Source organism: Lepidochelys kempii, chromosome 20 (assembly GCF_965140285.1).
Source record: "Lepidochelys kempii isolate rLepKem1 chromosome 20, rLepKem1.hap1, whole genome shotgun sequence".
In the NCBI taxonomy this organism is placed as follows: Eukaryota; Metazoa; Chordata; order Testudines; family Cheloniidae; genus Lepidochelys; species Lepidochelys kempii.
Genome location: NC_136399.1, coordinates 1,227,218 through 1,250,498, shown reverse-complemented (window position 1 = coordinate 1,250,498; position 23,281 = coordinate 1,227,218). Strand labels below are relative to the sequence as shown.

Sequence of the window (23,281 nt, the reverse complement as noted above, 5' to 3'; positions counted from 1 at the left end):
CCGGCCCCAAAGGCCCAGTCTGGGGGGTTCACCGCAAACATCTCCAGGCTCATCCCGGAGGGACAGGGCAGGCTGGGTGTTTATTCTCTACAGAAAACCAGGGAACAGCATCAGCTGGTGGTCAGGAGGGAGTCAGGATTCCTAGGCTCTAGGCCCAGCTCGGTCATTGACTTGTGACCCCAGCCAAGCCACTTTGCCTCCTTGGGACTCAGTTTCCCCATCTACTTCCCTGGCCCCAGCACTATAGCATCTGCTGGCCTCACACCCCCTGCGGGGCAGAGCAGCTGTCCCTGCTGTACAGAGGGAACCCGAGGCCGGGAGAGGCAGAGTGGCTGGCCCAGCATTAGAGACAGGGACTCCCCGGCACAGCAAGGAATTGCCCAGCTCTCCCCCATCCCAGGACCCACCAGGAGGCCACCCAAGCTTGAAACTCTCCCAGGGGGGTTCTGCGCCCACCTCCGCCCCAGCAGGTTGGGGGTGGGGGTGGCGCAGCCCCCAGACAGCTGGGTTTGCTATAAAAAGACAGAGCAGGCGTTCCCCACACACGCAGTTGCTGCTTCACCGTCATTCACTGCCCACCCCTCCCCAGCACTGCGTCCTGGGAGCGAGCCCCCAGAGCAAACAGGAGCCGCAAAGAAAGCGGCCGGGGGCTGGCATGAGCAGGAGGGACCAGGGCTGGTCTCCGGGGAGCCCCACACGGACAGGATGGCTCCGGGGACACCGCACGTGGCCTGCCCTGGGTGGATCGCCACTGCGCCCCTCGGCAGCAACCCGCCCCTGAACTGCCACTGTGGGGGCTCACTGCTCCCGCCCCCCCGCCCCATAAGTCGGCCCCTCCCCCTCCATTCCCCCCACTTACCAGCTGTACCTCCAGCAGGAAGTTTTCCACGGAGGGAGGCCCATGGCACTTGGGCGGGCGCCGATGAGCCGGGGTGGGCCCCAGCCTTTCCTGGGAAGCTGCGTGTCCTCTCCCCACACCAGCCTCCCTGCCCCAGGCTCTTCTGCCTGCTGCCTCAGGGACTGGTGCTCCGATCCAGAATCGACTCCCAGTCTCCAGGTGTGACCCTGGGCAAGCTGCTCAGTTCCCCACCTGGACACGAGGGGGTTATCCCCCCACTTTGTCTGTTCAGACTGGAGCTCACTGGGGCAGGACCTGACTGCAGCACCCGGGCCCGTGGAGCTCAGCTTTCAGCCAGGCCCTAGAAGCAGGAGCAGCGTCCTTGTTACCACCCGTCACCCCCACCCAGGTCTGCGCCCTCCCTCCTGCACCTCACTAGCCCCGTGGAACCCCCGTCCGGGAGCTGAAGCGGCCTCGCCTGTGTCCAGCTGGGCGCAGGGCTGGCTTGCAGCCCCATGGTGATGGGACGACCTCCCCAGAGTCCACTCCCTGCCGTGGATGCAGGGCTATTTTAGGGCATGGCTCACATGCAATTAGCCCGTTAGCCACAGGAACACTGGGACTCCCTCCCAGCTCCAGGCAGAGCTGGAGGAGAGCAGCTCCCAGCAAGGGGCTGGCCTGAGGCACCTGCAGGCTGGGAATTCGGGGAGCAGACCCCACTGACAGCAGGAGGAAGCCTGTCCTGATCAGCAGGATCTGCCCCCCCCCCCAATTGATTCCATTTACAGTGCGGGCAAGGGCTGCTGCACGTGGTCAGTTCCCATCCCCCCTCTGCCCCCCAGTGAAGGGGTATGGCTGTGCTGGAGAGAGCTCACCCAAGGGCAAAGCGTGGCCCCCGACAGACACTCATGGGGGGGTTAATAGAGGAGCTTAATGGAGACATCCTCTGAGCCACTCAGCCCATGCAAGCTGCATGGGGCTGGGAGTCCGGACGCCTGGGTTCCGTAGCCAGGTCTGCCACTGACCCCAGGGGAGCGTCCTTTCGCCTCCCCGCTCCCCCGGTCCACCCCATCCGCCTCGGGGAGGCAAAGGCTTCCCCATCTCTGGAAGCGAGTGATCCAAGGTGAAAGTACAACAACCACACGCGGGTGCAAAACAGCCTTATTGTATTGATCAGAATCCGTGCCAAGCATTTTAACAGCGACATCCGTGTCCGCACAAAACCTCACACCTCCCCCCACCACAGCTGGCCACACCCGTGTCCAGCCGCAGCCCTGCCCCCCCCTGCTGTCTACTGCGGCTTGGGGGGTGGGGGCTCCGTCCAGTGGGGAGCCCTCACTTGCTGAGCCACCCTCTTCCGTGGCTATTTCCTGAGATAAGAACCAGCTTTGCTGGGAAGTTCCCCTCTGCTCTGTGGAACCAATTTCTCTCCCCTCCCCCTGCAAGAGGGACTGAGCATGAGGATGGAGACGTAAAGCCGTTTCCTGAAGGGCTGCAAGTCAGAAGAACACGGAGTCACCCTCGGCCATGCAACCCCATCCTGCTCCCAGGCCAGGGCTGTCCGTTCGCGTTGACTCCTCGTCCCAGAGAGCAGACACGCCCCGGTAAGATGCTAGCTCGCCTCTGGGCCAGCCATCCCCAGGGTCTGATCCCGCAGGGTGCTCAGCAGCCCAAGCGTTCTCGCCCGGCCACGCGACAGCCCCCGCACCGCGGTCTCAGAGTGACGAGCAGTTCTGCCGGCATCAGGAGATTACAAAGGGACCTTCCATCACAGGCCTAATGCGTCACCAGGCTGAGCGGTGTGGTGGAGAGACACGGACAGCCCCACGGTTCAGTCACCTTTGGGCCCAGAGCCAGTGCCAGAAGTGGGGCTGACAAGAGCACCAGACTTCGCAGGAAGTCACGCAGAGCCCTGACGCTGCAGAGACAGGAGGAGGATGTGGCTGGAACAGAGCGGAGTTGCTGGCTGCCTTCCAGGGGAAAGCAGCGGGGGGGACCCCACACCTTTCCAGGCCAGGACGCTCCCCGCTGCGTCAGGGGAAGGGGCTGCCTGCTCCGAGATCCCTCTGGCTACGGCTCCGTTCGGAGCACTTGTCACGGCTGCTGCGAGCCTCTGGGGTAGCACCAGGATCCCTCTCTTCCCGGGACAGTCCTGGCCCCCTGGAGAGACAGGCCAGCCTCTCCCACGCCTCATGCTGAAGGCGCTGCCTGGGGAAGGAACAGTTGCTCTCTCCTCCCGCAGCCTCCCTGCCGATGGTACCGGCCTCAGGGCAGAGCTTGTTTTGACGCAGCCTCAAACAGGCTCTGACCCATCAGCGCATCCACTCCCCGCAGCTACTGGAGGGGTTTGGTCACATGAGGCCTGGAAGCAAAGGGCCCATTCCCCCAGGACACCTGAAAAATCACCCCTAATCGCGGAGAGGGGCCCAGCTCCCTCCTCCAGCAGTTCCCATGAGCAGGCTGCTGCTGGGGCTAGATCCAGCTCCTGCTGTCCCCCCGTCCCCTTATGTGTTTCTCCTTCAGGGGTGGGGGGAGGAAGAGCGAAAATCCCCTCTGCCCTTCACAGCAGAGCCTCCCCCCCAGCACTGAAACCCAGGCCCTGGCCCCACGCTCTGCCAGGCCGCGGGCACCAACCGGGATAATAAATAAATAAATAAACCAACCAACCAAACTTCTTAAAACTTGGCCACTTGGTGGCCCCCCGTGGCCTCTGTGCCCCTGCCCCGGCAGCCAGCGCCCCCTACAGGTGGCTCTCCTCCTCCTCCAGAGAGCGGTTCAGTCCTGGGATGAACTTGAGGAGCCGCTTCCGGAAGCTGGTGTGTTTGCTCTTGCGGGGCGTGACCACGCAGTTCTTTTGGTCCCCTGGCCTCTCCCAGAAGCAGCCCACGGCCCCGTTGCTGCTGCACTTGACGCTGGCGCTGCGGGTCAGGGCGGGCCGGCGCTGGGAGAGGGCTGGGGGGGCGTTGCCCCCGTCCCGCCCAGGGTGCCCGTCCAGGGAATCGGCCGAGTCGAAGAAGCAGGTCTGGTAGACAGAGTCCTCACTCTCCTCGGCGGTGGTGCTGACGCAGCTGGACGTGCTGCCCGCGTCCGACAGCATCTTCCCGAAGGAGACGGAGCTGCTGGCAAGCCCAGCGCCGTGCAGGCCGGAGCGGACGGATTCCAGCGTGTCGTAGATACTGGGGTCTTTCACCACGATCCCTGGGGGGGCGAGGGGCGTTAGAACAGGCCAGGCGCTGGGACGCACAGCGCAGCGGCCAGCCCAGGAGCCAGGCGAGAGATTCGGGGACTCAGCCACCAGACTAGTCCCCTCCCCGACTGGCCCCAGCAGTTGCCAGATGGTTCCGTTTAGCCAGCACTCTGGGTGTGAGAAAGGGGAGGTTCCCACCCCGCCCCAGCAGCTTCCCACTCCCACAGCAAAACACGCACCCGCAGCCCAGTGCCCCCACTCACCACGCACCAGCCTCTGCTCCTGGACCATCAGCGAGCGGTACTCCCCCCACTTCTCATACAGGCTTTGCTGCAAGACAGACAGGCCAGTTAGAGCCGCCCGGCGGGGACCTGGCTGCGGACGGGCGGGTCGCTCACTCCAGCTCACGGCCTCACCTTTAGGTACTGCAGCCGAGCCTCCAGCTCCGCTCTCCGGATGGACGTCCCGTACAGCGTCTCCAGCCTGCAAGAGGCAAGCTTCTGGTAGCGATCAACCGAATCGCAGCCCCCCTGCCGAAAGGGGGTCCCCCTGCCAACCTCCCCCGCCCCACGACAAAGGGGGTATTCTCTGAAGACACCCCCCCAAACCCCTGCAGCAAAGGGTCATTGGATGTTTTTTCAGCTCTTTGGAGTTCAGGCCAGCACAGGAAACCGCCTCGCCAGGTGGGGTCCTTGGGCTGTCCTGGGACCAGCTCATCCACCTCCTGCCCCCTGGCAGCAGGGGCCTGGGGCTGAGCTGGGCCTGACAAAGTCCCGCAGCAGAGGGGAAGGAGCCTTCATTTCGGCTCGTTACCAGGCAAAGGGGTTGGAGCTGGAGCAGGCTCCCTCGCAGCCAGGGGCACTCCAAGGGTGGCCCGTCCCCCTGGCTACGAGCCCCCCCAGCCAGTGGGGGATGAGCAGGAGCTGCTCTAAGCAAGCTGCTTGGCTCCGGGAGCCAGGCCGCACCAGGGCAGCCCCCAGTCCCTCTGAGGCAGGGGTTATTGTCTGAGGAAGCCAGTTCCCGTGAGCACTGGCTGCTTCCGCCTGCCCGGCCCCACCTCCGGGACAAGCCAGCCAGGCTCCAGAGCACTGGGGCAGTAGATCCCCACCTCCCACATGGAGCTCGGGAAATGCAGCCCCAGCTCTCCCGCGCCCCGGAGCGGCTGCAGGCATCTCACCTGAGCACGTTCCCAGAGGCCTTGATGATTTCCACAATCTCGCGGTGTCGGACGCCCTCCACGTTCAGCCCGTTCACCACGGTGACGGTGTCTCCTGCGAAGCAGAGAGCACTTAGAGCCGCCCGTGCCTGTGGGCACGAACCTCAGCTCGGTGCCCCCGCAGGGGACTGGCTGACGCAGCTGCACCCTTCCCAGCCCTTCTCCCACACTAACCCTGAGCTCTGCACAAAGGGGCAGGGCAGCCTGAGCCACACGGCACAGAAGGGACTTTCCCCAAGTTAAACTCAGGGCACAACTGGACAAGAACCCACAGTCCTGGCTCCCGGCCACCACAGCTCTAATCACGAGCCCCCAACCCCTTCCCCGGGCCAGGGACAGAACCCAGGAGTCCTGGCTTCCAGCTGGAATCTCGCTGGCCAGGAGCTTCACAAGAACCAGCCCATGGCAGAGCTCAGGGCTACCCCACCCCAACCTGTCTGCTCCTGGAGGGCCCCATGCCCCAGTGAAGTTTGCAGAGTCACTTCCTGCGCTGGGCTGCACCGGGCAGTGGCATGTGTGGTGACATGATAAGGCGGGGGAGACTGCCTGTGTGCCTGGCACCCGCCAGGGGCTGCGTGCAAACAGGAGCGATTGCGAAGGGCAGCGGTTGTGACTTCCCCCTCACACCTGCCCCTGGAAGCCAGGACGCCGGGGTCCCTCAGCCCGCTGGATGCCTTGGTCCTACCCCTGGCTCTGACAGGCCCCCCGTGCAATCATGGGCTGGCCTCCCCAACCTCCAGACCTCGTCCCGCCCCGGTGTGTGAGATGGGGACCGAGCCCCGGGGAGCTGCCGCGATGCACTTACCGGGTATGAGCCCTGCTAACTGGGCTGGGCTCCCCTCATGGACCCGGCAGACAAAGGTGAACATTTCCACGCTGTTCTGGTCTTGGTGGTGGAGTCCATAGGTCTGGAATGAGCAGCCGCTGCCAGTTTGTTAGTGGGAAGGGCTGAGCGAGCACTGGCCGGCCGGCTAGATACACGGGAAGTCTCCAGCCCCGAGGTTAGCACCATTCATCTCCCAGCGCTGCGTTCCCTCCCCAGGTCTCCGCTACAGCTGAGGATCCAGGGGCTGCCTACGCTGCCTCCCCCAGCTCCGCATCCCTGCGCCAGCCTCCCGCACGTCAGGAGCCGCCCCCCCAACGATCCGTATTTAACCACCCTTTGCATAGTGCTTAGCAACGCCCAGCGACGGGGGCCCCCCCATGGGCCCCCAAACCCAGCCCGCTCCAGATGGCTGCTTTGCGTGAGCTGCCGGCCCCCTCCCGCCATCTGAACCGTGACTGAGTCGGGGGCGGTTTCTGTAACTTCGGCATCATGGCTGCTAAAAATAAACTCTGGCTCAGAGACCGTTTAAAAATACTGTCAATGCAGAGCAAGGTCTGGTCTGAAATCGCTGAAACCAGGGCAGCTCCTCCGCCCCGCGAGCCTGCTACTGCTCTAGGGAGCAGTGCTGCCGGCAACAGCCGACCACGGCCACAGGGCAACCCCACCCCCGTGCCCGAGAGCCCTGAACGGCTGCGCACTGCTCCGCTGGGGCTGGGACGCCTACACCGGGCCGTGCGGCGCACTGGCTGGCCCCCGGCACCACCAGCCGGGAGGAGTGGCGGCTAGGAGAGGCAGCCTTTGGTCCCCAGGGGGCCTGCCCGGCCAGCGCTGCCCGGTAGAACCATGATCCGAATCCCACTTCAGGTCGGTTTTCTTAGAGCGAGTGCCAGCTGATTTCTCTGCCCTCGGGGAGGGCACTCACCTGGATCTCAAACCCAAACGTCTCCTCTGCCTCCTTCTCCAGCGTGATCACCTTCCTGGGGAGAGAACGGGCCATCAGCAGTGGCCTGAGACTCCCAGTTCCGCCCCGCCCAGGGCAGCATCTCACCCATGTCACTGCTACTGTTCACTGCACTGATATCCCCCCATCCCCCAGCAGCGTCTTGCTGGCATGGAGCACAGCTACCAAACTCAACCCCCCTTGTCACAGAGCAGGTTCAAATCCCAGTGACGCTTCCTCTCTCCCAGGGGCCTTGAGCCAGGGCCTGAGGCGCAGAAGGGTTAAGTGACTTGCCCAAGGTTACACAGCAGGTCAGTAGCAGAGCCAGGACAAGGACCCCGGAGTCCTAGCTCTTGGTCCCCCTGCTCCAGGTACTGGACTGCAATCCCTCCAAGAGCTGGGGCTAGAACCCAGGAGCCCCAGCTCCCAGGTTTAAAGCAGGAATGATCTATTTGAGGCCAGAGCCATGTTTAATTGTGCAGCTTCCCCAGCAAGGGGCAGGAGGGGGGAAGAGACAGCAACACAGATGTGATTACTTCAGCGTTGGCCCGACCCAGAGCTGAACCCCACCCCCCCACCACGAAAGGGGAATCCACCCTGACTCTCCCTGCCGGGCTCTGTGTCCCAAGCCTCAGGCCTCACCCCGCAGGCCACCCCGTTTCACAGCTGCCCGTGGGCTGGTCCCGCCCCTCCCCGAAGCGTGTTATTTAACAAGCTGCGTAAGCGTCTCCTGCCCGCAGCTCAGTGATTACGCCCCAAATGGGTTTATTCCCGTGCTCCAGAACAATGCAGGCAGGCAGGCGGCAGGAAAGCGCGTCGTGCCCCTTGGCCAAGCAGCTGCTTCAGCATTTTCACTGAATTAAGCCTTTGCAGAACACCTCCCCGCCGAGATTCAGTGTGAGTCATGGGCCTTCTCCGGGGCGTCAGGGGGCGCAGAGATAAAGGAACTATCGGCAAACCTGGAGGAGCACCGAGGATCATCGCCGCTGTCAGGAAGCCGAGTCTGACACTACCTGGTGCTGTGAACTTGGAAGTGTCCCTTAACCTCTCTGCACCTCATGTCCCGCCCCCCCACTGAAAATGGGGACAGTGGTGCAGCCCTGTCAGAAAGCCTTGGAGGACATGACATGGGATGGCTCACAAGCCCTGCCCCTCCACACGCTGTCTGGGCTCCCAGTGCAGACACGTAACCCAGCTGCAAGCCCCGCTTTAAAGCCATCCTAGTCTCCGCGGGAAGGAGCCTGGATTGATGGCAGGTTTCCGCTGGTCCCATTTCCGGCACCCAAAACATCGGGGCTGTGATCAGTTTTACTTTCCCCGGGAGGCGGCTTGTCTGGGGCCCTCGGGATCTCTGCTCTAGCGTAGCTACAGGGCAACCCCCCGGTTTTGACACTACACTAGTGTAACACGTTTGAGGGTAAAGCACCACTCGCACGAGGGTAACAGACCCCCCCGTGTCTGGGCTCCCAGTGCAGACATGTAACCCAGCTGCCAGCCCCGCTTTAAAGCCAGCGGCTCTGTGGCACCAGCAGAGATTCCCAGGTTCCTAGTGCAGACAAGCCCTTCAGTTCAGAATGAACCCCAGGCGCCCCTTCCCAAAGGCGATGCAGCTTTTCCCACGTGTAGCTGGCAGGAAAAGAGCTGCACTTCCAGCCAGCCCATTGACTCTAGCCAACGGCCATGCCAGCCCCACCGAGGGGACAGCCCGAGCCCCTGGGAAGCAGCAAGTCTGGCGGGGGGGGTCTCATGGGGCGAGTTAGGACACCACCGCGTACAGCCGGTTTGCAGCCTGGGACAAATCCGGTCCCAAGCACCGCCTCACGCTCCAGCCGGACTCCACGCTGAGGGGCCGAGGGCCGGGATTTTTCCAAAGCCCTCTCAAAAGAGTCCATGTGCGAGAGACAGTGACTCAGCTGCCAGCTGGATCCTGCTGGCACTTGGATAACTAAAGCCGGCTTTGAATTTCTCTTACGTGCGCCACAGAGGCTGGAGAGGAGAGACCTCCCTGGGTCAGAGCCCAGCCCCTGCAATGGCAGGAGCCAGAGTCCTAGGAGGGGAAAAGCCCCCATCACACCCCCGGTTTGCACCGGCCAGGCAGGACAGCAGCAGCCGGCACCACCACAAAATCTGCGGGGCCCTTTCCCAGCTCTGGTGTCAGCCTTGCAGAGGGAAAGGATCCCCACACCATCAGGCTGCTGGCGTTCCAGAGGCCACTGACAGTCTCGTGTGCGATGGGTCATGCCTGCCCCATAGCGGGTACTTAACAAGCTCCAGCCACTCATCTGGCTCATAATAGGTCTTATTTAACTTGGGAGAATTTCACCCTCTGGTAAAGAAAATGCAACATTTGCCCCTGCCCCCACGCAATCACCTGCCATTGCGAACTGCTCAAAATAGCCTTTATTTATAGACTCCTCTTTGTGGTTCAAAGACATGCTTCTGCGACTCGGTCATTGCTGTCACGGCCTTGCTAAAGGCCCAGTCCTGAGCAGAGCTTGCAGCTTCCAACCTGGTGGGACTGAGTGGTGAATGGTCACCCTGAAACCCCGGGAAGGCTGAGATAAAAGCCAGCGAGTGAGCAAATCCAGCACTCCGAGAGGAGCTGCAGCCTCTGGGGCTTTTCAGCAGGTTTGTGCCCGGAGCCCAAAGGGTTAATGGGTTTTCCTGGCACGCAGCCTTGGTTTTACGATGCAGGATGAATTTCTGGGCATGCTGGGGACCCACCCTGTGGAAGGTGTTCAGATCCTCCGACAGTCAGGTCCTTGGCCCTGCAAGGCCCCCACCCTGTGTGCTCTGATCCCTTGCTGACTGCAGACCTTTCCAACACCTTGGTGTGCAGAACTATCCCACTGCGTAGAGAAGATAGGAAGTATGGCAAGAGACCACCCTGGCTTAACCAGGAGCTCTTCAGTGATCTAAAGCTCAAAAGAGTCCTACAAAAAGTGGAAACTCGGTCAAATTACAAAGGATGAATATAAACAAACATTAGAAAGGAACAAAATTAGAAAGGCCAGGGCACAAAATGAGATCAATCTAGCTAGGGACATAAAGGGTAACAAGAAAACATTCTACAAATACATTGACGCAAGAGGAAGACCAAGGGCAGAGTAGGCCCATTACTCAATGAGGGGGGAAAGACAACAATAGAAAATGTGGAAATGGCAGAGGTGCTTAATGACTTCTTTGTTTCGGTTTTCACCAAGAAGGTTGGTGGCGATTGGACGTCTAACATAGTGAATGCCAGTGAGAATGAGGTAGGATCAGAGTCTAAAATAGGGAAAGAACAAGTCAAAAATTACTTAGACAAGTTAGATGTCTTCAAATCACCAGGGCCTGATGAAATGCATCCTAGAATACTTAAGGAGCAGACTGAGGAGATATCTGAGCCATTAGCAATGATCTCTGAGAAGTCATGGAAGATGGGAGACGTTCCAGAAGACTGGAAAAGGGCAAATATAGTGCCCATCTATAAAAAGACAACCCAGGGAATTACAGACCCGTCTGCTTAACTTCTGTACCCGGAAAGAGAATGGAGCCATAATTAAGCAATCAATTTGCAAAACACCTAGAAGATAATGAGGTGATAAGTAACAGTCAGCATGGATTTGTCACAAACAAATCGTGTCAAACCAACCGCTAGTTTTCTTTGACAGGGTAACAAGCCTTGTGGATGGGGGGAAGCAGGAGATGTGCTATATCTTGACTTTAGTAAGGCTTTTGATATGGTCTCGCATGACCTTCTCATAAACAAACTAGCGAAATACAACCTAGATGGAGCTGCTATAAGGTGGGTGCAAAACTGGTTGGAAAATCGTTCCCAGACAGTAGTTATCAGTAGCTCACAGTCAAGCTGGAAGAGCATAACAAGTGGCGTCCCACTGGGATCAGTTCTGGGTCCGGTTCTGTTCAATATCTTCATCACTGACTGAGATAATGGCATACAGAGTACACTTATAAAGTTTGCGGACGATATGAAGCTGGGAGCGGTTGCAAGTGCTTTGGAGGATAGGATTAAAATTCAAAATGTTCTGGACAAACTGGAGAAATGGTCTGAACTAAATAGGATGAAACTGAATAAGGACAAGTGCAAAGTGCTCCACTTAGGAAGGAACAGTCAGGTGCACACATACAAAATGGGAAATGACGGCCTAGGAAGAAGAACTGCAGAAAGGGAGCTGGGGGTCATAGTGGATCACAAGCTGAATATGAGTCAACAGTGTAACGCTGTTGCAAAAAAAGCAAACATCATTCTGGGATGTATTAGCAGGAGTATTGTGAGCAAGACACGAGAAGTAATTCTTCTGCTCTACTCTACGCTGATTAGGCCTCAACTGGAGTATTGTGTCCAGCTCTGGGCACCACATTTCAGGAAGGATGTGGACAAATTGGAGAGAGTCCAGAGAAGAGCAACAAAAATGATTAAAGGTCTAGAAAACATGACCTATGAGGGAAGATTGAAAAAATTGGGTTTGTTTAGTCTGGAAAAGAGAAGACAGAGGGGACATGAGAACAGTTTTCAAGTACATAGAAGGTTATTACAAGGAGGAGGGAGAAAAATTGTTGTTCTTAACCTCTGAGGATAGGACAAGAAGAATGGGCTTAAATTGCAGCAAGGGCGGTTCAGGTTGGACATTAGGAAAAGCTTCCTAACTGTCAGGGTGGTTAAGAACTGGAATAAATTACCTAGGGCGGTTGTGGAATCTCCATCTTTTGGGATTTTTAAGAGCAGGTTGAACAAACACTTGTCAGGGATGGTCTAGATAATACGTAGTCCTGCCATGAGTACAGGGAACTGGACGAGATGACCTCTCAAGGTCCCTTCCAGTCCTATGATTCTATGAACTCCCACAAGGCCAAGCTACATGTTGGTCCCCAGCCCCAATGGCCTCTTAGCACATCCACCTGCCCCCAGCCAGGGGAGCTAGTTACAAATGGAACGCTTCTGAGGCACTAATTGACTTTGCAGCCCAATGCTGGTTCACTTCTGGCATCCCCACTCGGCTTGGCCTGTTCCCCGGGGTTCCTAGCCCAAGCCCAGTGCAGCTGCGTTTGGGGTGCAGAGGGAACGTTTTAAACTTCCCTGAAGCTTTAGAAATTCAGGAAACTTCTCTGATATTAGGCTGGGTTTTTTTTATTTTGCTGTTGGGTTTGGTTTTTTTGTTTTTTTTTTAATAAATACCACACAATTAGCCTCCCTCCCTTGCTGGCAGGCCACCATGGGGTTGTTCCCCTTACCCCCTGCCCTGGTCCAGCCCCACAGACCACAAGCTGGTTTGCATGCCTGATCTGGGACGACTGAGGAGTGGGCACCTCCTGCCATCACAGCCACAACCGGGGGAAGTGCCCTTGACTGTTAACGGCCGACACCCAAGAGCTGATCAGAAACCAGAGGCTGCTTTTTATGAGCCTGTCGAGATGCTAAGGAGTAGCCAGAGGCTGCTCTGGCTGGGAGAGGAGGAAGGAGCGTGACACCGCTCCTCTGCCAACGGGACGAGCTCCCCGAAGCGGGCGCTCCAGGCTGCTGTGCTCAGAGGTCAGAAGAGACTTTTGCTGGCCCCGGTTATTGTTTGGGCTAAGGAAGCAGTGTGGCTTACCGGTGCTGCTCCGGGGACTGGCTCAGCGGTTTCCATCGGAACCCAGAGCCCTAGGAGAGAGTGAGAAAACAGAGCAACGTTAGACAGGCCGATCCCTTCCCCCCTGCGCTCGGCGTGCAATCACAGACACTTCTGCCACGGGACCCCAGAGCGTTGCTGCAGAACTGCCAGGCGACAGAGCACGTGGCCCTTCCCTAGCACCTGGCAGGTGAGCCCCTGAGCCCCCTAACCCCGCTTCCCTGCCCCCGGGGAAGGCAGCTAGGCAGAGAGGGAGTGACCTGGCCCAGCGATCACGGCTAACAGTGTGGCAGGGATATAAAGCCCAGCAAGCCGGGGGATGAGCTCAGACTTGTTGGCCCCTGCTGGAGCCAGGACACGGGACTGGAGGGACCCTCAGGTCTGACCCAGCCCGGCCAGTCACAAAGCGAGTCGATGGCTGGGCCAGGCCCCAGGGATCCCAACTGCCAGATGGAGAGCCAATGCCACCCCGGGCCCTAGCTGCAGGTCACGTGTGAACGTGGAGGGAGGGAGGGGCGGCAGGTTCTGCCTTCCCACAGGGCTGCCACCCAGCATACAGTCAGGTTCCACACTGTGACACGTCTCCGTGTACCCAGGGGACCTGGGCAGAGCTCACCTCTACCCAGGCCACCAAAACGGCTCTCCCGCGCCCCGCCTTTTCCCAAGCCACAGATTCGCCAGGCCACAATCGGTGCACCAGCGACCAGCGCAACCAAGTGTAAAATCTGCCTCCCCCGCAGCTCCGGCGGGCCCTTAGAAAGGGCTCGAGGGGCACTGGGAAGAGGGGCCGGGCTCTGCCCCTTTGGAGCCATTCAGGGTCAGGCAGCCACCCCCTGCCAAGCTGCTACGTCCCAGACGGGCACCAGCAGACACTGCCCAGCTCAAGCAGGTGATTTAAGACCCCTCCCAATGTGGAGCCCCCGGCCCTCCAGCATCTGCCTCCCGCTCTGTGGCCAGGGGAGCCCTTGGCGGCTGCCCGAATGGGGAGCGCCAGGCTGCAACAGCAGGACAAGACACAGCTATTTACTCCTGAAATCAGCCACCCAGCGCCACAAGAGATCCCTGCAGCACCAAGTCTCTGAGCCCGGGTCAGCTGACGCCGGCCCGCGGGGCTCTGGCTGCGGCACCGGAGGGGGCAGTGCAGACCCAGGGGCTGGAGCCCAGGCCCTCTGCCCCAGGCCCTCTCAGGGTTTCAAAGCCAGGGCCTGACCCTGATCAGTTCCACTGCAATGTTCAGTCCTGCAGCTTGAGTCAGCTGACCCAGCCGGGGGTCTCTTCCAGCAGGGTACAGGGACCCCGAACACTGCAGGCATTGCCCAAGCCTGCGACCTGCCAGCGTCTCACAGCATCCAGCCCAGGCACTGCGCGCACTGCGAGACCCGCCAACAGCCCCAGGAGGCGTCAAGCCAGCCGCGTCCTGGCTCCATTCCCGCCCCAGCCTGATGCTAGGGAGCAGATCTCACAGCAGGGGGCGCTGCCCTTTGCGTGAGAGGAGACACCAAAGTCCCGCGGCGCTTTCAGATCCCATTGTCCCTCTTCGTGAGAGGGACACCAACCTCAGGAAATTTTAGCTGGGCAATTACCCGCCCCCCACACCAGCTTTCCTAGTCCTGCCTGCAGGGAAATGGTGCACTGGGCTCCTGAATGTGCAGGGCGGATGGGTCATTTCAACAGTGGCTGCACGTCACCCCAGATGCAGCTGCATTTTGGCAGTGGAGCAAGTGACGCCTTGATAGAGTTTGTGAAGCACTTGGGAACGAAATGTGCTACAGAGGACAAACAGCAGGCCCTGCTCTGGCCGCAAGCAGATCCCACCAGGCCAGGGGACAGATCAAATCATGCTTTGATTTAAGCTGGAGCTTGCATCTGTTTAACACTTGTCCCCCGTTCTGACGTCAAACGGAATCGCTGGATCCTGTCACGTTCTGTACATGGCGTGCCATGGCAAGCGCTTTTTGGGGCTGGAAGACGAAAGCCCCGCGGACAGAAAGCCCTCTTTGTTTTACTCCAAAGTCAGATTTTTAATGCAAAATTCAACAATCCCCCTCATTGTTGGTCATTTAAAAAACGGGGAACCAACGCCTGACGGGAGGCAGTGGCAAGGCAGAAGAATTAGTATAAATGGACCCCCCAGAGGTGGGCGGCCCCAGAACCCACTTCATAGTCAGCCGTGAGAATTTCAGACATCTCGGCCGAGGCACAAACAGCGGCCGACTATAAAGACGGGGCTTTGTCACCAAGTGTCTTTTTTTGCTGCTCTTTGGTTCAACCCGATCCCTGCTCGCAGCGGCCACGAAGCAGACAGCAGGTTTTTATTAAACTGCCTTTGAAAAGCCCAGCCGCCCAGCACAAGTGGAATTTAGTTTGAAAATAAACACTGGGCTAGAACATTGCCCCAGGCTCCCCGGATCGCCAGCCAAAGCCTCCGTTTTCCCCCGCAGCTCGACTGCACCATCAGCCCAGCGTACCTCTCCCACTTAGCACCCTGCCCTCGCAAGTCGGGCTCATCTTCCTTCCTAAGGCTGGGTCAGAGAGAAGGGCTGCCCACGGGCGGGCCGGGCTGCCACCTGCCAAATGCCACCCTGGCCAATTCCGTAGTGCTAGCGGGCAGAACGCGTACACACAGCCAGCCCAGTCGGGGACGCCGCTAAGATGCGAGCCGGCCAGCCAGCTGAAGCCCAGGGAGCCCCTGCAGCCGCCAGATTAGCCAAGCTCCTGCACCATGGGAGGAAAGAGCACAGAGAATAAATAAATACTCCAGAGGCCTGGCCACAGCCCTTCCTGAGTGGAGCAGAGCAAGGCAGCTTCAGACGGCAGCCAGCTGGGAGCTGCTGCTCTATCTCCAAGGATAAAATTTACCCCCCCCCGCCCCGGTCCCCCATTTGGTCCCTGATAGAATCAAACAATTAAGCAGCGACCATGGACCTGGTGTTGCCCTGTGTAATTAAACAGGCTCTTGTGCCAACATGTGCTTCCAACACAAAGCCCGAGGCAGCACGGACAGACACCACGGCCTGGGGGTGGGGCACTGTTACTTCTGCTGGGCAGGCATGTGGGTAACGATCATAGAATCACAGACTATCCAGGTTGGAAGGGACCTCAGGAGGTCATCTCATCCAAGCCCCTGCACAAAAGCAGGACCAATCCCCAACTAAATCATCCCAGCCAGGGCTTTGTCAAGCCTGACCTGAAAAAGCTCGAAGGAAGGAGATTCCACCACCTCCCTAGGTAATGATGGGCCACTGCCAGGTCTACCCTCCCCAGCTGGGACATGCTGGAGTCAGAGTGGAAATTTAATCCCTTCCCCCTCTCCCCCCCAAAACAAGGGAGGGAGCTCTGTGCTCGGAGGAGCCGGGTGCTGATAAAGTTACATCAAAACTGACCATGCAAATGGCTCTGCGCCTCCTATGGAAATCCAGGTTTTGAAAGTGAAATGCGCCGGTCCTGCTTCCCGACAGCTCCACAAACAAACCACGCGGTTCATCCACTCGCCAGCAGAGCTGGTTTCCTGCCTGGGGCTGGAGGCACCAGCGCCTGGGTGAGGCCTGGCTTGCCACTATCCGGCTTTCTTCACGTTTCTGCACAGCTGAGTCTCAGCCTGGAAGACCCCAGACCGTGCACACAAGAGCGCTCGCAAGCCACTGGAGTGCAGCTGGCTCGGGGGTGTCAGGAGGGACAGCAGTGGGGGGCGGGTGGGGGGAGGGGAGATTTGGGTAAAGGATCAGGGGAAGGCAGGCTGTTATCATTAGCATCCAAGCAGAGAAGTGCAGGGTCTTCCCACTGTGACCTGCCCAGAACACACATCTCTGTCCTCCAGAGGTGCTGAGGAGCTAAGTGGATGCAAAGGCGTAGACCCAATGCACTGTGCAGCCAACCCCCTGGACGCATACCCTGTGCTCTGGGGATTAAGCCCCAGATGCACTGAAGCCCTGTTCTGGCTGACGCTTGCTAGGTCGTAGTTCCCTCTGGCACCAACACAAGGCCTGCTGTCCCCTTTGCGCTTTGGCAGCCTTTGGACCGTTCCTTCTGCCAGCTCCAGGACTCTGCATTGAGTCAGCCCTCCTGGGCTTGGAACCCAAGCTCTGCTCCAGGAAGTCCAACCATTTCAAACATGATGATCAGACCATGAAGCCATCCCCTCCAGCAGTGACCCCCCTCAGGAAGTTTGATGTGGAAACTATTCCACCCCACCCCTCCCCACCAGGAAGCTAAGAGTGCAACTCCACAGAAGCTACATCCATGACTTCCTAGTTTAACTTCTAGTTTCTTGGCAGAGCATCAGCCTCTAGATTCACTTCTCTTCTGAAGATCTTTGCATCACCAGCCTCTCGGCTCCCCCTCCCTCCACCCCATCTAGCCCCAAGCCACTTTCAGGAAGTTTCCTCGGAGACTGAAAGTCTCACTTGCTTTGAGAGATGGCTAGGAAAGTTTGTGCAATGCCTCTGAGTGACGTCTGTCTGTGCCCCGAGCGCCAGCCTATGGTTCAGCATGGAAGGGGCGTCCCCCACAGCTTGAGCTGCCAGGAGCCTGAGTTACACCCAAGAATGAGTGCGTAAAGCATGCAGAGTCCTAGAGAGAGAGTCAGAGTGTAGGGCCAAGAGCTCCCACGCTCTGGGGGGACCAGAGCATGGCCAGCTGAAGGCAAAAGGGCCAGTCTGCCCTGCCAAGTCAACACCTGCTGCCTTCAGAGCCCTCCCGGGTGCCTTCCCTCCTGGCCACAGGAGTCAAAACTCCAGTGACTCTCTCCTGCTGGCCTCCCAGCACATCCTGTCTGATCTGCCTCGCTCAGATTGCGAGTTCAGTGCCCTGGCCTAGCACTCAGAGCCGGTACTAGCAGCCTGCGCCCAGTAACACCCCGCTCCTCTTGCGCTCTTCACCCAGGGGAAGCCAGAGGAACGTGCAGAGCGGTATTATCCCACTTTCCGGCTGGGGAAGCTGATGTGAAGGGGACATGCCCTACTCAGGGTCACAGCCAGTCAGCGGCAGTGTTGGGCGCAGACCCGAGAGCCCTGACGCCCAGCTCTGCATCAACGGGCAGCCTGCGCCCCGGGGGGCTAGAATCCGAGAAGATGCTGTTTGAGCGACAGGTTGGTGCGTCTGTATCGTTCACTTCCAACTGGTTCAGCTTGTGAGACAGGAGTTCTCAGCTAGGGGTGCAAACTCAGCTTTCTACGTGGGCACCGAGGGGGAGGGCGGGACGGGACAGCATAACTTCGCGGATACATAAATCCCCCACAACCGCACAAGATTGCGGCATCCGTATTTAGGCGACAGTTTTTCTGTCTTGGCAGGAGACAAGAGAATCTGCTTTGCTCTTCGGCAGCTCTTGACGTCTGACTAGACAGAGAGCGCCTAAGAACCACCCCCCCACCTCAGCAAGTTACGCTGATGTGGCTTAGTCACAGAGATCAAAAAGGCAACTAGACATGGCTTCCACAGCTCTATTCCTGACCGCACACGTTAGCCACCCTCATTGAGAAAAGCTTATTGAAAAAGGGAACCTGAGAAGTCATTTGTTTCTTTCTCTCCCCCACCAATTGTTTCGTGATGTTCCTCACTTCCTGGACAATTGCGTCACCGTGTCCTGAAGCGGTCGTGACACCCGGACACGCAGAGCCAAGCCTGCTGTGCCATCACAGGCTCCCCCGAAAGATCTAAACACATGCTCCCAAAAGCTGATCGCTTAAGAACTTGTAGCCTCTGAGAGAGGCCTGGCCTCACCAAGAGCACTGCATTCAGAGCTCCTGGTGAACAGCCGCTGAGTGTTTCCAGGCTGCCACGGGGGTGGGAAAGCTGGACAGGAAGCGAGTCCTTATTTCTCCAGTAACGCCCTCACACCCGCCCCCCCACCCCCCCACTGCTCCAACGCCCGCATCTCACTCCGTAAAAAGCACATAACTGACCGGTGAACTCCCCGCTAGAGGGTATTACTAAGCGAAGCAAGTGGTTTCAACAGCTGTCAGAAGAGGACTGAACACTGGACTGTAGCCAACGAGGGGTGTTCACACTGAAAGCACAGCCTGTGTTCTGATCCTAACCCCCATCCCATCCCTTGCTGTGCTGGGTCTAACTTGGTCGGCATGTTCTTTGGACCTGTCTTTGCCTGCAAAGCACTGTGCTATAGGAAGGGTATGAAAATCAGCATCCATTGTCCCAATACTTAAGTGAGCGCTATAAGTGTTCTCAAACCTCATGCTTCTAGCCATGGCTGCCAGCAGGGGTCAGGAAGGAATTTCTCCTCCCCTGCTTGTCACTTGGAACTCTGCACAGCTAGGGGACGTTGTGGGGTTTTATGGCTTCCCCTGAAGCACTGGCCACAGGAAATTGCTCCAAAACAGGTACTAGCTTCCAGTTCCTTTCCAGGTGGAATTTAAGGGGTTTCATGTGACCTGACTAAAACCCTACAGGTTGAGGGATATCAAAGGCAACTGTTGATGACAAGTTGATTATAAGGACAATTTATATTGTGAGAGACAGCGTCTGTTTTGGGGCGGATGGGAGAGCGTTACGGATGCTTGTCCCTATGCTCATAGGACTTCTAGCATGTGTACAAGCTCCCAGAGCCCTGAATAAGTGTTTTTGACACAAATACATGCTGACGAGACAGGAATGCTCACACTAGAGCAAACTGTGGGCTATGCTCCCGTAGTTCTGCCGACTCGGCCCTTTCTTTCCCACCGACAGCCAGTTCTCTCTGGGCAAAGTTTTGATAACTTGGTTCAAGACAGAAAACTTTTTAAACCAAGACATTTCAAACACTTCACTTTCCAGCACCCTAATATTTACTCTCCCATCATGCCCAGCAGATTAAGCCAGTTACCAACTTAAGCCCCAGTTTTGGAAGCAACTCTTTTACATGGAATGCCAGGATTTTTTTCCAGGGACCAGCCTAAGTCAGTTGACAGCCTTAGACAGAACGTCTCTCAGGCCACGAGGGGCGAAGTTTCTTAAAGTTATTTTCCTCCATGTTGTGTAAAAATTTTCAGTGTCCCTGGCCACATAATGAGCCTAAGGTGTTCTCTTTCCACTAGAACATGTCATGTCAGATTTAAGCCCCACACTTAAGCGTCATGTATAATCAGCTTTTACAGAGGTCAGTGGAAAATTCATGAGGTTTTTTTTTGTTTTTGTTTTTTTAAAAAGAGTTCCAGTGAGGAGTTAGGTTTAAACCCAAACAATTCCCTGCATTGTTTACAACCCAAGCATTGTGGCACTGGGCTAGGGCATGAAAAGTTGGTAGCGAAATGACCTAGAGAGGACTATAACAAAAGCAAAACCAACTAGCTTCTTCATTGCCTTTGTTACTGTGAGAGGCAGGCAGGAAGGAAACCAGCAGAGAGCCAGAACTGTATCAGATCTTTGTAAAGCTTTACATCTTGAGTTTAACCCATCAGCGTCTCTATAAGCATTAAGTGGAACATGCCACTGATTTATATGCAAAAAAGTTACCCTCCCATATCCCCTCCTCTCCAAGTTACACAGAACTCCAGCCATGTAGAGTTTGATGATCAACAAGGGGGACAAGTTGTCTGCATTGACCATCTGCTCCCAGGAACTGCCCGCTCAGAGCAGTGGCCCTTCTAGCCCAATGTCCCATCTCCAGCAGGGCCTGGCAGCGGCTGTTTTCAGAAGATGCGAGAAAGCCTGTAGGGAGCAGGTACAGGAAAGCCTGCCCGGCGGAGGCTGCTCCTCCCTAATGCCCACCCCGCTGGGGTCAGTTCAGACCCTAAAGCAGGAGGATTTAAACGCACCCATCTCCGCGGCCCCAGCAGCACCACAGGCCCCGGGTTCCGGATGCTCTTGGAGGGCTGAGTCTCAGTTAGGGGAAGCAGGCCCTGGGGGTGCCATAGGGCCAGGGTGGCATCACACACAGGAGGGATATGCCCTAGAGCTGGCAGGTCCCTGGGGGATGAGGGGAACCTGTGGCCTTTCCCTGCATCCCACACACCATGGGTGGGGAGGTAACGCATTGGGACAACACAAGGTGCCGGCTGCACCCCAGGGAGACAAGTCAGGGAGGGTCAGGCAGAGCTTGGTCCAAAGCTCGTGGGCCCAGTGGGGTAGGAGGTTCAGGGGCAGCATCCATTTGTACCTAATGGGTCTGGTGGGGTGGGAGCTGGGAGGGTCTGGGCTCGATCCCAGTCCTGGAGGGAGCACTCAGGAGTGGGGGTGGGGTTTGGTCCCAGAGCAAGTGGGCTCCAGGGCAGGGAGGTACTGGGGGGCGTCAGCGTGTCAGTCCCTACCTAGCGGGGTCAGTGAGGTGGGAGGCTTGGGGGCAGAGAGGGTTCGGTCCAGGGGGGTTTCGGCTTGGCCCTGCTCCCAGTTTGGTCTGTACCTAGCGGGTCTGGTGGGATGGGAAGCTCAGAGGCAGGAGGGTCCAGACCCTGGGGGGCTCAGGCCCGGTCAGGGGGTGGGGAGTCTAAGGGGCAGGGAGGATCCAAACCCTGGGGAGCTCGGTCACGGTCCGGTCCATATCTAGTGGTCCCACAGGGAGGAATCTCAGGGGCAGGGAGGGTCCAGACCCTGGGGGCTCGGTCCCTGTCCCAGGGGCAGGGGGGGTGGGCGCTCGGTCCCGGTCCGGTCCGTACCCAGCGGCCCCGGTCGGGGAGGAATCTAGGGGGCAGGGACGGTCCGGACCCGGGGGGCTCGGTCCCTGTCCCGCGGGTGGGCGCTCGGTCCCGGTCCGGTCCGTACCCAGCGGTCCCGGTCGGGGAGGGATCTAGGGGGCAGGGACGGTCCGGACCCGGGGGGCTCGGTCCCTGTCCGGCCGGGGGGGGCGCTCGGTCCCGGTCCGGTCCGTACCCAGCGGCCCCGGTCGGGGAGGGATCTAGAGGGCAGGGAGGGTCCGGACCCGGGGGGCTCGGTCCCTGTCCCGCGGGGGGGCGCTCGGTCCCGGTCCGGTCCGCACCCAGCGGTCCCGGTCGGGGAGGGATCTAGGGGGCAGGGAGGGTCCGGACCCGGGGGGCTCGGTCCCTGTCCGGCCGGGGGGGGCGCTCGGTCCCGGTCCGGTCCGTACCCAGCGGCCCCGGTCGGGGAGGGATCTAGGGGGCAGGGAGGGTCCGGACCCGGGGGGCTCGGTCCCTGTCCCGCGGGGGGGCGCTCGGTCCCGGTCCGGTCCCTACCTTACGGGCCCGGGGCAAGGTGCCCCCGGAGGCCGCCAGCGCCCGGTACATCTCGGCCGCCCGGCAGCCGCCCAGCGCCGGGAAGGGGCCGCCCCCCGCGGGGCCCGGGTCCAGGGCAGCTGCCCCCGCCGCGTCCTCCTCCTTGGGCTGGAGCCGCTGCAGGCGCCGCAGGGTCATGGCCGGGCGTGGGGCGCGGGCGGCCGGCGCACGAGGCTATATCGGCCCGGGGGGGGGCGGGGCGGGCGGAGGACACGCCCACGGGGAGGGGGACACGCCCCCTTCCACACAGGCCCCGCCCCGGCAGGGAGAGGCCACCCCCCTTTCCACAGGGAACCCCGCTGCGCCACGCCCCCTGGGCGGGGAGACCACGCCCCTTCGATCACACCCGCGATCCTGATACAGGGGAGGCCACGCCTCCTTCCACGGACGCCCCGCCTCTAAAGATGAGAGGCCACGCCCCCATCCAGCAAAACTCCACCCTGTGGCTCACAAACCACGCCCCTTCCGCGAGTAAAGCTAGCCCCTCGCTCTGAAACCACCCTAGGAGCCCACCTCCATCCAGGGAATCTCCTCCCCATGGCACATAAACCCCTCCCCATTGGATATAAACTCCACCCCCTTCAGGAAACTCCTCCCCTAGACACATAAACCCCACCCTCATAACGGTTGCAATTGCAAAGGATAGACGCTGGGGAGCAGTCATGTTTATTCCCTGAGCCTGGGGCATCCGGGTTTCCTCCTGTTCAGGGGAGGAATCCAACTCCGGTGGCCAGGGTGTGATTCCACGGCTGCTCTCTCGACACCCCGTACGTGGAAGCTCATGCACTCTTGGACAAGAGCGCTTCCGGGCTTCAGCCCTGCAGGGACGAATCTCAGCGCTGCCAGGGAGCCAAAAATCATGTCCTTCCAGAGTGGAAGCCTCAGTGGTCAAGAGCCTAACGCGCTAACCTCAGGAGCCCATCGCTGCACCTGCGTCCTTGTCCACTTGATCGTAGATCCTGGACCAGGCTCAGCAGCCCACTTGACCGGGCTTTGCCCGGGTTCCTCCCCACCCCGCGACAGCATCACAGACAATAACCCAGCCTGAGGACTGCAGCGCCAGCCTCCAGGATCCAGGGGCCAGCCTGTGGTTACAGAACCTGGGTGTCACACGCTGACGCCTGCATATGAGAGAGAGAGAGGTTTCTATTAAATTTATTATTATTAATTATTATTATTAAAAGGGGGCCCATGACCAGCGCCTTCGGGTGTCCAACTTGATACGTCTCGAAGGGAGCTGATTTTCAGAGGAGTCCATTTCAGGTGACTCGAGTCAGACACCCAAAACTAGACACCGGGGAAAGTCTTGGCTGGTGTATTTCTCGGCATCCCCCGTGACATGGAGTTATAGCGAAAGAGGCACTGTCTTCTTAAAACAGTCGGATTAGCAATGCTAAACTCATTTGAAACTCCTATATTTACTGTATTGTTCACCAATGAAGTGGCCCCTCCCTTCTCTTTATGCATTTCTTTCATCTTGGAAAATGGATTACGGCTTGTC

At 58.8% G+C, this 23,281-nt stretch overlaps 1 protein-coding gene across 2 annotated transcripts; it reads right to left on the bottom strand.

The window, feature by feature from the left end:
* Positions 1-1,987: 1,987 nt before the first annotated feature.
* TAMALIN (trafficking regulator and scaffold protein tamalin) lies at positions 1,988-21,925 on the bottom strand. Of its 2 annotated transcripts, XM_073319234.1 has the most exons (8): positions 21,742-21,925; positions 12,602-12,651; positions 6,990-7,044; positions 6,047-6,149; positions 5,203-5,296; positions 4,442-4,508; positions 4,289-4,355; positions 1,988-4,036 (listed from the first exon to the last, which is right to left on the bottom strand). In XM_073319234.1, exons 1-8 carry the CDS (start codon positions 21,916-21,918, stop codon positions 3,579-3,581), a joined length of 1,071 nt encoding a protein of 356 aa, XP_073175335.1. In that variant the 5' UTR covers positions 21,919-21,925; the 3' UTR covers positions 1,988-3,578. The 2 variants fall into 2 exon arrangements, with proteins under 2 accessions (XP_073175335.1, XP_073175336.1); XM_073319235.2 differs by lacking the exon at positions 21,742-21,925 and adding an exon at positions 15,088-18,477 and having other exon boundaries at positions 6,990-12,651.
* Positions 21,926-23,281: the final 1,356 nt, after the last annotated feature.

Coding starts and splice junctions, on each gene's coding strand:
- TAMALIN (XM_073319234.1), bottom strand. CDS start 21,918: ATGACCCTGCGGCGCCTGCAGCGGCTCCAGCCCAAGGAGGAGGACGCG. Junction 4,356..4,441: donor CTCGGCTGCAGTACCTAAAG/GTGAGGCCGTGA, acceptor TCTGTCTTGCAG/CAAAGCCTGTATGAGAAGTG. Junction 4,037..4,288: donor GGAGCAGAGGCTGGTGCGTG/GTGAGTGGGGGC, acceptor TCGCCCCCCCAG/GGATCGTGGTGAAAGACCCC.